This window comes from Cynocephalus volans, chromosome 1, assembly GCF_027409185.1.
Source record: "Cynocephalus volans isolate mCynVol1 chromosome 1, mCynVol1.pri, whole genome shotgun sequence".
NCBI classification, from domain to species: Eukaryota; Metazoa; Chordata; class Mammalia; order Dermoptera; family Cynocephalidae; genus Cynocephalus; species Cynocephalus volans.
Window position 1 is genome coordinate 206,173,238 of NC_084460.1, and position 13,670 is coordinate 206,186,907.

Sequence of the window (13,670 nt, forward strand, 5' to 3'; positions counted from 1 at the left end):
TATCTTTACTTAGCCTGTGAGTTGTTTACAGGACATTTTATATAACAAAAGTTTTAAATTTTGATATAGTCAAATATCTTAATCTTTTTCTTCATTACTTGTGCATTTTTAGGCAAATTTAATATACCCTTCCCTACCCTCAAGGTCATAAGCAGAGTCTTCTATATTTTTGTCTGAAGGTTGGATTCTATTCAGCTCGTTTATCTAAGGAACTGAACAGTGAGCACTGAACTGTTGGAAAATACAAGCCACTATAGTAGCCTCCCTCTATCAACGTCTATTTTTGGTTCTTAGAGGTTTCCAGCTTTATGAATAATTGAGTGTTTCTATTTAAAACAGTATATGATAAAATTATAGTTTCAGGATATTAAAAAAATAGAAAAGAATATGTCATATCTTACATGAGTAAACAAAACTTCCTTCCTTAGCTCTTCAGAACTGTCATTTGGAGTCCAGGCTTCAGCAAACTGAAGGAAGTCCCATTTTTCTTTATCACTTTCCTCAGCCTGAATTTGTTCCTTCCTACCATTCAATGTACTCCCTGTAACCTGAGCCTGTAAGATGGAAAAACATATGAATTTTACAACAGTTCACCTCACAAGTAACATTCACTAATCAGTAATTTGATTTTATATTTAAATCATAAGCTATCCACTAAGAAAATCTTATTGTACCAACATATCATGGGCTTTAGTAATATAATCATTCAAAATTACAACCAAATTACCAAGTGAATGGTTCCTATGCTTAATGAGAAAAAAGTCTAACTAGAGAAGTTATACTATTTGCTTTTTTCATAAAGTTTTTTATTCTAATATTTATATACTTTGAAATTTAACCTACACGATTGGCCATTTTGAGTATCTATATTCAGTTCTTGAAAAACACTGCAATAGACTGAATATTTTTGTCTCCCCAAAATTCATTACATTGATATCCTAACTTGCAATGTGATAGTTTTGAGGCAGGACAGAATAGGGACACACTCCAGGGAGGCTGCTCATGAATATTTAGACCAGATCGGTATTAGCCACCTCATTGTTTTGTAGTTAATGAATCTATAATAAGATAACTACAGCTTAACCATCTTATCAATCAGCATGCTACTTGAAGCTTTGCTGTTTTTTTAAAAAAAGTCAAAACCATAAAAACAGCAGTGTCTGCACATTAAAAGGAACAAAAGTACAGACTAGACCAAAAAGGCAAAGTTAAGGGAAAAGTGACTCCACTATGCATGATCAAAAACTTCAGAAACTCAGGAATGCAAGACAGGAAGCTGATGTAACCTTGTGTCAGCTTGTTAGGCCTTAATTACCCTAGATCCTCCCCCATGGCTGAATATTCCTCCCCTTAATTAGGATAGAAGAAAACCTCCGTCCCACAACAACATATAAAGCCTCCCCTTAAGAATGTGCGGGCATCTTCATGAGGGAGGAACACATTCCCCTGCATGTACTTTCACTTTGCAATAAAGCCCTACTTTGAATGTTTCGACTGTATGTCCCTCTTCCTTTCCCTTCACTATATGTGTGCTCACAGAGCAATGCAGGTTCTTCCTGGTCCCACGAAAGACTTTTCTTCATGATAGGATCAAGAACCTAGAACTGCTGTCTCCTATCAGTTTGGGAGGTGGAGCCTTGCGTGGTGATTAGGTTATGAAGGTGGAACCCTCATGAATGGAATTAGTGCCGTTCTAAAAGGGACCCCAGAGAGCTTTTCATTCTGTCCTCTGTTCAAAATTAGTTGGGAACTCAAGAATCCTTCTGGAAAGATTTTATTCTTAGGTTTCAAAAGGGACTTGGGTCTTGAAACATTATGGTTCCATACTAGCTGACCCTATACTTCCAGCCTCTAAAGTAGAAGAGGAATGGCATGGAAGATAATAAGAATACATGGAAATTCATGTCTCTCTTATTAGAAAGCATAGCAGGCAGGGTACTACTAACAGAAGCCTTTTCTGAACTTGGTCTCTATTATCATCTTTATCTCAGTGTTCTTAGGTATCCCTTGCCTGAAAACTTTAAAACCCAGCCTCTTAACTCATGCAGGCTATGGATCATAGTAAGTAGGTTGGTAACTTGGCTCAAGTTCAAGATTTACCTTGCGATTCAACATTCCCCACATAAGGGTGTCTAGAGTCCCATTTGCAATAAGATAGTGAATATTCACAGAACTGCACTGTCCAATTCGGTGAGCACGGTCTTCTGCTTGTTTTATATGTCCAGGGTCCCAATACAACTCAGCAAATATAACATGACTTGCAGCAGTAAATGTTAAACCCTAAGCAAAATAAAGCGAGGAAACTGAGATGCAAATAAATTAAGAATATAACACAAAGCCATATATAATAAAGACTTGCCAAACATGTTAAATGGAGAAGAGAACATTGAAGGACTTAAAAACCAATCAGTCATTCATTTTAGGTCAGATCAAGAAGACTTAATTCATGAAAGGCAAATGAAGACTCCTTATTGCAAGATAGCCAGGTGAGCTACAAAAAACACATTTAAAAGGTATTTCAATATTTCAAAAGTCAGCTTGATGGATATATTTGTATATAAACTAAATCATTTTATCCTCTCACGTAGATTAGATTCACATCACCACTGGAAAATCTAATAAAATACATTATAAACGAGAGTATAATTTCTAACACATGGTATCCATGGCAACTAGGCAGAGAGCATTGACATCCTCTTCATTTAATTCACATTGCCGTGCTATAAAGCAAGAAAATCATGTCTCCAGTCATACTATTTTTTTCTGTAAAATTCCTCACGTTACGTCTGAAGACTCTTAAGTTTACTGCCTTATATCTTAATATATATAATACAATTGTGTTTTTTGTGCAATTGCATTTTACATGAGTTTGAAATAGCATGACATAAAAATTAACTGTCTTATTTTATAAGCAACATAGGAAACATGGCAAATCTCCTCAAACTAAAAATGTGCAAAAATGCATGACTTTAAAGTTGGTAGGCTGAGTGAAATGTGAACTATACTTATGCTATTGCCATACAGTAGTAAATATTAGGTGGTCAACAGAAACATCTACCATCCTTTGGGAGTACCATCTAATCCATGCTGTTGTTCACATGCACTGGAATTTCTGCGAGTGAGTGCCTTTTGTGACTGCTATGCTATTATTTTGATATGTCATTTTAACTTAAAATATTTTCATCTTACATAACAATCATATTAGCATTCAATAAATGGTGGCACTAGTTCTCAAGCTGCAAAATTCACCGAAAATCAGTCACTTTGGAAAAGAAGTTAGAAAAAATAGAGCCAGAACAACCATGATTCTAAACTGTGCTGCCATCTAGGACTAAAAATGCCACAAATATTAGAGATAATGCTTAAAAAATAAGTAGTACTTAAAGAGGGGCACATTTAAGCTTGTAAAAAGCATCATATGACCATACAAGCATAAAGGGAAAATATGCCGACAAGATCAACATCACCCTAAGAAGCTGCTAAACTGCAATGTTTAGAAAGATTCACAGCACCAAGAACAAACCCCTTTCTACTTTCCTTTATTCCTACAAAGATATTAGTCTTCAAGTATATGAGTCTTGAATTATGTAAGGTTTTCAGGAATACACCTTTGAATAAAATGTGAGTGCCCTGTACATTCTTAATTTCAAAGTCTTTTATTTTTTAATTTTTTTTTTCAATTTCAAAAAGTCCCAGACTCTCTTGTCTGGCTTTCTCCTACTTATCTCCCCTCCTATGAGTACTCCATTTCTAATTTTAACCTCTTTTTGATAATTCTCTATGGCTAGAAATAATATTTTAACAAATATAAAACTCAGATTACTGGAAGTTTAACACAAGGGAAGTGTTGAGGAAACCCTCCTTTTGGCTAGAACTCCTAGTGCATTCTAGAACTGCTTCACCCTCATGGAGTTTGTCTGTACATACAATTTTATATACATAGTTAGCTGGGTAAAAGCAGATCTCTGGCATATACCAGGTTGGATGCACAGTAGTATGCTCAATTACTTTTCCCTGTGTTAAATATCCTGGCTCAGACATTTACATCAAAATATTTTGGAATGTTAGCAGAAAAAAAGTCCAGAAGAATCCTCTTACATACTGTGGCAGAGACTGACATTGCTTTCCCTAATATCTATTCTTCTTATTCCTTTGTAACAAAACACCTGATTTTTAGCAGGGATACCTGGCATAAAGGCTAGTCTTTCCAGCTTCCCTTAAAATTAGTTGTGGACATGGGACTAACCGCAGGCCAATGAGATGCAGTGTCCCTTTCTCCAGTTGGCTGCCTGGACTGCAGGATGATGGAGGAACTCTAGCAGCCCTCTTAGATAAGAGTGTGATAAAGCAGAAAGCCAGAAAGGGTATGGGTTCTAAGGACTTTGTGGAACCACCATGCTAGGCTTGGACTGTCTACAGGAGAGAATAAAACTTTGTATATTTAAGTTACTCTTAATCTGAGTTTTCATTTACTTGCAGCCAAACATAATCCTAAAGGAAAAAGCAGGGCACTCCATAAAAAGTTCTGCAATGGAAGAGTTCTTTCCCCTCAGGCCACTTGCTTCACAGACCCTGATGAAACACAACCAAGTAAGACAAGTGCTATAAGAAAGGTATGAGAAAATTCTATGCACACTCAAAGGAAGGAAAAAGATCATGAAAAAGTATTACAACCAAAATACTCCTCTCAGAAATTCTTTTCCTTGAGAATTTAGGAAGATTTGAGTCAAAGATGTTTAGCCTTCTTTGTATTATACGTTCTGGCACTCTCTGACATAGAATATTTATTACACTAGACATTTAGATATAAAGTTACAAGTTTACAAACCAAAGTTATAGTTAATGGCCTTTTTATTATCTCAACAACATTTCATTATCAAATTCAGACCTGAAATTTCTTACCTGACCAGCAGCCTGAATGCTTAGGATAGCCACACGAATATCAGGATTCTTTTGAAATTGATTAACCAGATGTATTCTTTCTGCAGATGGAACACTTCCATCTATCCTAATGTAACGGGTCTAGCATCAAAAAGAGAAATTGCAAAATTAGGACAAGTCCTTATGAACTTATTTCATTTTATGTATTTTACAGCTTATTTTTATGATCCCATTAAAAAAAATGGGAATTGGTTAAGATGATAGGTTGGTAAATGCTATACAAGAAGAATCTTAACCAAGTTTCTTAATAGCTTCTTATAACAATTTCTTATTTTTTAATCTTTTAAGCTACTTGAGGATAGAGTTATGTCTAATTCATCTTTATACCATCAATGCCAATGGTAATGCATTGTATATAGCCGAAGCTCCACAAATCTTTTTTGAATTAAGCTAATGTTGTCTTCTGTAAAATTCTATGTAAAGTGATATGTAAACTTTAAAGGATGGATCAGACTAAAAAAGTTATAGGATTACAAATTAAAAATAAAGCCAGACGTGAGAAAGGACAAAGATGATTCTGCCCACATATTAAAGATTCATGAAGAATAGCGTATTTAGTTTTTTAATATCCCAAACATTAACTGGGAAAATATCACTTTTAATCTACCACTTGAGTTCTCTTTTTTCACATTAAATTTAAAAGAAATATGTGACATGGTCATCTCCACTGAAGTGGGAAACTGAGACACCCACAGAAATCTTTAAAAAGTAAGGAAACAAGTGTTAAACTGAACATTGTTGTCTTCAAAAATGATTTGAGTTAAGAAAAAGGAGCAATCAGTCTGTGTTAGAATAGCTAAAAGGAATTCCTTACTCAGCTTCCTAAAAAAAAAGGATAAGCCCTAAATTTCAAATAATCTCATTCATGTATGCACTTCTATGGGAAACATAGCCTTAAATAGTTGAGACATACGAGCATTCACTTTTATAAGGGAATATCAGTGTTAAATAACATGTCCCTTATTAAATTTCTGCCTTCACAAAGCAAATACAAATTGACCAGGGGTCCATATAATATCCATTAAAGGAGATTATAAAATCCTCAGAGGGTCTTTCTAAAGAAAAATATAGTCATGTGATGCATAACAATATTTCAGTCAACAATGGGCAGCATATACACATACAGCAGTAGTCCCATAAGATTACAATGAAGCTGAAAAATTCCTATCCCTAGTGATGTAGCCTTTGTCATGTCATAGCATAAGGCATTACTCAAATATTTGTGGTGATGCTGGTGTAAACAAACCTACTGCAAAATATGTCAAGGAGTGCCTAACTTACCCATGAGGTGATCCTCACAAAGGTAGGTCACACCTTTTAGATAGAAGGCCAAGCATCTGACACATTAGGTCTGACCTCAAGTAGACAGGTTGTTGTCTACTTTAGAATTCCTGCATTTTTAAATGATTCCTACCCATCCCCATAGCAAAGTAGTAGTTAATAACAGCTAACACTCACTGCATGCTTGCCGAGTGCCACATATAATTAAATTTTTATATGTGTGGGCAGTATTATTCTAATCCTCATTTAACAGATGAGGAAAGTAAGGCACAGAGAGACATAGTAACATAATTAGAGGGCCCATACTCAAGCAGCTAGTGGCCAAAGTAGATAATAGGAAAATTCATTGCTGTTCCTTTTCATTACATACTTTCAAACAATGATGATACCACCTAAGGATGCATTTCTTAGATCATATCACTATTGTTAAGTGACACATGACTGTACATTGTTAGGGTAGGGAAGTTTGGGAGAAATTTACCTACAACTCCATGAATACCTGCATTTTTAACTCTTAATAAAGCTAAATGGGATTCTAAACTCATCAGTAAAATGGATGTGGAAAAAAGAGACAGACTATCATACTTGGAACAGAGTCTAGTAGTTTTAAGGTATAATAGAGATAAAATCAGAATAAGAAAACATTATGAATCTAATTTACTGCCCAATCATTTAAAAATTATTTCTAAGGTTAACTCTTCCTCAGAGGGTGTTTTACAGACACTATATGATAGTCAATGAGAAAGAACCTATTAATGTACAGCACTTTATAACACTGCTATCATAAATCCTTCTATGAGAGAAAGATTAGAATTACTTCTTTGGTATCTTTTAGCTGCTTCGGAACATCCCAAGAAGCCCTCAGCATTTAAAGAGAACATATGACAGGTTTTAACTTTTACAGAAAAAATGGAAGATGTTGTCACCGATAGGAATATTAGAAATGAAGGTGGACCTAAGAAAATGCAGTAAGGACAGCTGGTTTGGTGGAATTAACCTAATAAATTACCTGGGCTATATGCTAAATCTTAATAATCATTTTCTATTGATGATACTGCCTGGAAGTTTAAAAGGTATGGCTGCAGTTGGACACTAAAATGGCTGAATTCATTCTTCTTTTCCCATCTATGTCAGCCACATTCAAGGGCCACCATTAAGTAAACAAAAAATTTAACTTTCAACTGCCTACACCACTCTCAAAATGTATATCCAGGAACAAAAACAGAATTCACATTATAGCCTACCAAGGCAGCGTATCTTTAATCAATCTAGATAATTATAAATGGAAAATTATAAGATTGGTATAAAAGAGAAAATTTATTAGTAAATCCATATAATAGTAGTAATATTAGTATAACTTGCCAAAAACTTTTAATAATTTATATACTATCATCTATAGAAGGCAAAAAAAACCTCCCCTCAATTATGAGACTATAATTGATGTTTAATATAGTAAAAATATGCACTCTAAAAAGTACTTTATAGAAAAACGGTGACATACCTTGTTTTCGATGACTGCTTCTGTGCAAGCTTGGAGCATGCTTAAATGGTGAGCAAAAACCAGAAATTTAAGTGAATCATTCTGAAGCATCATCTTAATATAATCTTTTACAGCACCTGCCTAAATATTAAAAGTTATACTTTATTAATGTCATAAAAATATTATTAAAAACTCACGTCACTTATAACTTTTTAAAAATGCCTCAAAAATCAGTAAGTTTCTATGAACTTCTAGCTGCTTTGTTCTCTAGGTAGCCTAAGAAAGTAGAAGCCCATACGTAAGGAACATGTAGAAGAAGAGGGACAAGAGGGGGAAAAATCTGAGAAGTAAAAGAAGAACAAGACAAGAATGAGGAGAGGGAAAAAACAAGAAAAGAGGTTCAGTGGAAAGGAGGTAGACAAGTAGGCTATGGCCAAGAAGGAGTTAGCAGTTTTGTTTAAAAGGTGGTTTTCGAAAACGCTTATATAGAAGACTAAACGGAGTAGAGCTAATGAGAAAATGGAAGGTGGAGGGGGTTAGCAAGAAATTTGTTATTGGACACAAAGAATGATTACATTTTATAATGATGCATATACTAATTATCCTGATCTGATCATCACGTATTGTATACAGGTATTGATATTCAACTCTGTACCACACAAATATGTATAATCAATTATATTTCAATAAAAAAACCCAGATGAATAGCATTATTTTAAAGAGAACACTGAAAAAGAATAAGAAATCTGGGACTGAAGCTTAAGTTTTAAGGAAAGTTGGTTTATTTTTTTAACTTAAGAAACTTAGGTGGACTCACAAAAAGGCAGTTAAAAGAGTAGACAGGCTAAAAGAAATGGAACACGAGGGAATTTATCTTGTTTCTGGGATGGATGGAGAAAGTTCCAGAAGAGCCTGGAGTGATGGAATCAAGAACACAGGATCAAGGTCTGAGAGAACAGGGGGAAATACAGAGAAATTATGAGGTATAAGAAAGAAAATCAAGAAAGTTCACATTGAATAGGCTTTTCTTAGTTAACTTTGTTAACTTAGTTAACCAAGCTACCTATTAAGAGTGAGAAATCAATATGGAATAAATTAAACAGAAATTAAATTTAAAGTGGACAGCATGAATTAAATTTAAAACATGAATATAGTATCTCTTAACTGTTAAAAACTAGTTCTTTAAAAATTTTGGGAAAAGATGGCAGGCTGAACACATTTAACCTCTGCTCCCTCTCAAAGCTATGTTTAAATGAGACATATGTATATATAAAAGTGTATAGAGACAAAGAGAACTGGAGAAAGGCAAATAGCAACAAAAGCTTAGAAGCTAAGAAGTAGATGCTGTCTGGTAACTGATTAACCAATCTGACAGATCCTAAGCTGGCAATATGGAAAGTGGAAAAGCATCTAGTTTACACCAAAGTCATCTAAAAAGGCCCAAGAAATGGCACCTCTGGATTGGGGACAGGAGTAAGACTAGGACATGAGGACTTGCTGAAAGCATGTTGAAGTAGTTAATTATGTACAACACTGCTTCATATCCTCTCTCTATCCATTCCCCCCATAGGTGACTACCCTAACTATCCTAGCAGAAAACTAGAGATTTATTCTCTGGAGAAGGTAAAACAAGAGAGTATCTGGATAGAGAAATTCCGTATTGATGATAGGTATACCTTACAAAAATCAAGGGGATTAAATGAAAGTTATATAAAATTACTAAGATCTATTCCTCTTTCAGCCTTCTTAGCCCCACACATCCCAAAATGGACAGACAGTCTTATGCCCTTTAAATAGGAGAGCAAAATCATATACAATGAATATTTTCTGGGGAATCTGACCAGCCAAAGAGGAAAAAACTACAGATACTGGTATTAGGGGTTTCCCAACAATACATCCCAGTCGGATCACTCTTTATTGAGGGTCATAGTCTATCAGCCATACCCATGCACAGAGTTTCCACGCAGCATTTAGTGTTTCTTGTAAATATAAGCAAACTCAAGGGTTCAGATCCCCTTACCAGCCAGATGCCAAAGAAAAAAACAGAAAGAAAAAAAAAAAAAGAATTAAAAAAGAATGTGTGTGTGTGTGTGTGTGTGTGTGTGTGTGTGTGTACACACACATATGCAAACAACCAAGGATCACCAGACATTTGTAGAAAGCAACCTGTATGAACAGATCAACATTAAAGAGAGAAGAAAACTAGAAGAGATTGCAATTATAAAACAAGAACAGGATGCTACAAAAAAGCAACAGAGGAAAAAGGTGATCTCAGAAATTAAAAATATAAGGGCAGAAATTTAAAATTCACTGGCTATTAAGCTGAGAAAATCTCTCAGAAATCAGATAGAAAATACGTAAAGTACAAAAAAATTAGGGGATCAGACCATGAAGGCAATATATGAATAATAAAAGTCCCAGAAAACAATAAAGAGAAAACAGAAGAAAGAAAATAATCGAAGAAATAATGTTTCACAGAAATTAAGGGCATGAGTTTCCAAAATGGAGAACAGTAAAGAGCCATTGAGTATCTTTTACAGTGAATGAAAATGGACCCAGAGTAAGGCCCATCATGAAATTTTAGAATAGTGGGGAAAAGAAATTATTCTATAAGCCTCTAGGGAGGGGAGAGAGAAAAATTTCATAGAATCAAAATAAAAAAAAAATTTAAACTGAATTGGATTTCTCTACACCAATATTAGATATTCAGAAAGAAAAAGATTTCTAAAAATTTTATATCTAGCCAAATTAAAAATCATACAATGAGACTGGAAGCTGTTAAGAACTTTAGCCTTGGATTTCAGCGCCTCAGAAAGTGGAAATGAAGCCCTCTCAAAACAAGGAGTTATAAATACTGGATATGTTCTCATGGCAACTGAACCACTTTAATAAAGTGCATGTTGGCCTAAAGAGCTATATCTACTGTGATAAGGCTTTCAAAAGGTACATGTCAAGTTGGAGTATTTTTAAGGTACATTCATTACTATCCAGTCCAAACATACAAACTATATACGATCACTGTACCCCAGTCTCAGATGCACTCCCCCTCCTCTTCCCACGTGAGCTATTTCTGCCAGAGACCCCTCCACAGATACCACCTTCGCCCCATCACAACCAGAGCTGCTGATGCCAAAGCTCAAGCTCCCTGTTCCTCATTCCTTTCCACCACTGTTTCAGAAAGCTTATGGTTACTATTATACTATAAAGTTCAATTACATAACTGGCTAAACAGGCTCTTGGGACTAACCTAGAGTGGACCTGAACCCCTTCCCCCACCCTTAAATATTAACTGACTAGCTTTTCTGCTTCTGTAATTAGTTTGTGCAAGGTTTTACAAGCCCCTGCGGGTGGGACTTTCTGGTAAGGGCAGATAAAGGACTTCCCAAACCGCCCAAAGTTCACCCAGTTCCGGGAAGGGCCTAACCACACAAGGGGTGGGCTGTTAGGCAATTCCCCAGTTCCTCGTCTGTATACCACCCCACTGAAAGCCACCAATGAATTTAAAAGTCACCTCAGGTGACCAATAAGCTGTATACAACTCATCCTGTTGCCAAAGTCTGCCTACCAAACTGTATAAAAAGTGCTCGTGTTAAGAGCTCGGGGCCACTTCTGTCCTGAAGACAGAGAGACCCCAGCATGCTGGAATAAAAAAAACCTCTTGCTTGATTGCAGTGATCTCTGTCTCCTGGTCTTTGCGAGATGAGCTTTCCCAACAAGTAAGATTCGCGCTTTCGGGCCAGTCTTACACTAGCACCTTAATCATCTTTGTGATGTTGCTTCCTAGGAGAAAATGTATTTGTAGTGCCAAAATTTCTATGTAGCAAATTAAATTTTAGGATTCTCTTAGGTTGGAGATTGCACAGGTTTGCATTTTAAAATGTACTATACATGCACTTTAACTGTCTTGATTTTATTCTAATCAAAACTGTCACTGCCTTGTCAGATTTTAAATGATCTGAACAGGAATTTGCTTGCAGATCATCTTAGATACATAGTATGTGGAATGGCAAATCCTGATAATGATAAGTATCTTGGTTGTGCTAGTTCAGGTTTTGTAGAGTTGCAGAAAATGCATGTGTTCACAAGTCTATTTTACTTTATTTTACTAAAATTGGTCTGTTAGTAATGGGTCTGTTAGTTGAAAGTCTAATTTAAGTAATTAATTTAGACTACACACTATCTCTTTTTTACAGAAATACTGAAATGAAGAGAATAAGTTGTAATATTTGTTAAATTATTTTAGTGAAGAAGTGTACATCATATTTTAACTACATAAAAGTAGTTAAAGAAAAACCTACACTGCATTAAGATCTGATGAAAATTACTTGATTTTAAACTGTCAGCTTTTAATCAAATAATAGTGATGGAAAAAATGAAAGAAAACATCAAATTTGAACTATGTCAAAGACTCTCCTTTGACCAAACTTTAGTTAGGCTCCTCTGAGCCCTCATCTCAACTAAGCCTTGACCTTGGCCTTCTGTGTCTGTCCTGTCCTTGACAGACCTAAATAGCACAGTTGTAGCAAGAATTCTGTTCAGTGAGTTTACTGAAAACCCCCCACCCTTGGTATCTGATCAAGTTCCTCATCCCTACCTTTGATGTATATATATGTATATATGATATAAGTCCTTGGCCTGCCTTTAACAAGAATTCTGTTAGGTCAGTTTAGCAAGAATCTCTCTACCCTGATGTCTCCTCTTAGTAATTTTCCATCCACCACCCCCCTCAGCCTATTCGTAAATGGCTATAAAATCCCACTTGTCCTTGTTGTATTTGGAAGTGAGCTCAACTTCTCCCCCTATTGCAACAGAGTTGACCCCTACTGCAGTAGCCTTGAATAAAGGCTTTTAAAACTGTTTTAACAATTACCAGAATAATTTTTTAACAGCTATAACTTCCAGCTAAGGGGGTACAAGCACAAAAGAAACTTCCCCTGAAGTTCTGAAGTACTCACACCCCAGGCCAAATGGCAATTTTGCTGCTGGCCATGAGCTGCTGGCCACGAGCTTTAAGAAAAGCTCCTCAAGCTCTTCTTAATCAGCCAAAGCTGAATTGTGATTGCTCTAAGCAAGTTTAGCATTTCCATTTCCTCTGCAAGTGATTCTGACTAATAAGACACCAGGAAAGTCTGCCGGGAGCTTCAAAAAACTTCCTCAAAGGAAGCTGTCTGGTTAGCTTGGTTGGTTAGAGCACAGCCTTGTGTCACCAAGGTCAAGGGTTTGGATCCCCTCACCGGCCAAAGGAAAAAAAGGAAAAAAACCAGAAACATTCTCATTGACAAAGGGACTCTTATGAACATTTTTCCTTACTGTGAATATCTGATGTCCTAGAACTGCAGCAGTCATGTTGGGACCACCACAGGAGCCGTGGAGTGCAAGTGGTGAATAAGGACAGCCTAAGCAGAAAGACAAAAGAAACGGCTTTCTCTCTTTTTTAAAAAATAGCTTTACTGAGATATAATTCACATACCATAAAATACACTCTTTTAAAATGTGCAAAGGGTTCAGATCTCTGTACTGGCCAGCTGCCAAAAAAAAAATAAAGTGTACAATTCAATGGCTTGTAGTGTATTCACAGAATTGTATCTACATCATCAGAATCCATTTTAGGACATTTTCATTATCCTAAAAATAATCACTTCACTTCTCAGCTGTCACTCCGTACGTCCCCATTACTCCCAGCTCTAGGCAAACACTAATCTACTTTCTGTCTCTACAGATTTGACTATTTTGGACATTTCGTATAAATGGAATCATACAATATGTGTTTTTTTGTGACTGGCTTCTTTAACTTAGCGTAATGTTTTCAATCCATGTTGTAGCATACATCAATACTTTCTTTTTTAATATCAGATAATATTCCATAATATGAATATATACATTTTATTTATCCATTAATCAGTCGATAGCCTCTCTATCTCTCCTGTTTTTATTCATTTATCTAGCTCCCCTTATATCATTTCTTATT

The 13,670-nt window shown here is 35.6% G+C and overlaps 1 protein-coding gene across 1 annotated transcript in view; it reads right to left on the minus strand.

Annotated features, from left to right (window-relative positions):
- Nucleotides 1-13,670, minus strand: part of ZRANB3 (zinc finger RANBP2-type containing 3) — a 242,000-nt gene that overhangs the window by 41,930 nt on the left and 186,400 nt on the right. Inside the window, exons 9-12 of the mRNA XM_063077303.1 lie at nucleotides 7,724-7,843; nucleotides 4,903-5,022; nucleotides 2,101-2,280; nucleotides 402-554 (exon numbers count right to left, since the gene is read on the minus strand). Of these exons, the coding sequence (XP_062933373.1) occupies nucleotides 402-554; nucleotides 2,101-2,280; nucleotides 4,903-5,022; nucleotides 7,724-7,843 (573 nt within the window). The remainder of the gene's footprint in view (nucleotides 1-401; nucleotides 555-2,100; nucleotides 2,281-4,902; nucleotides 5,023-7,723; nucleotides 7,844-13,670) is intronic.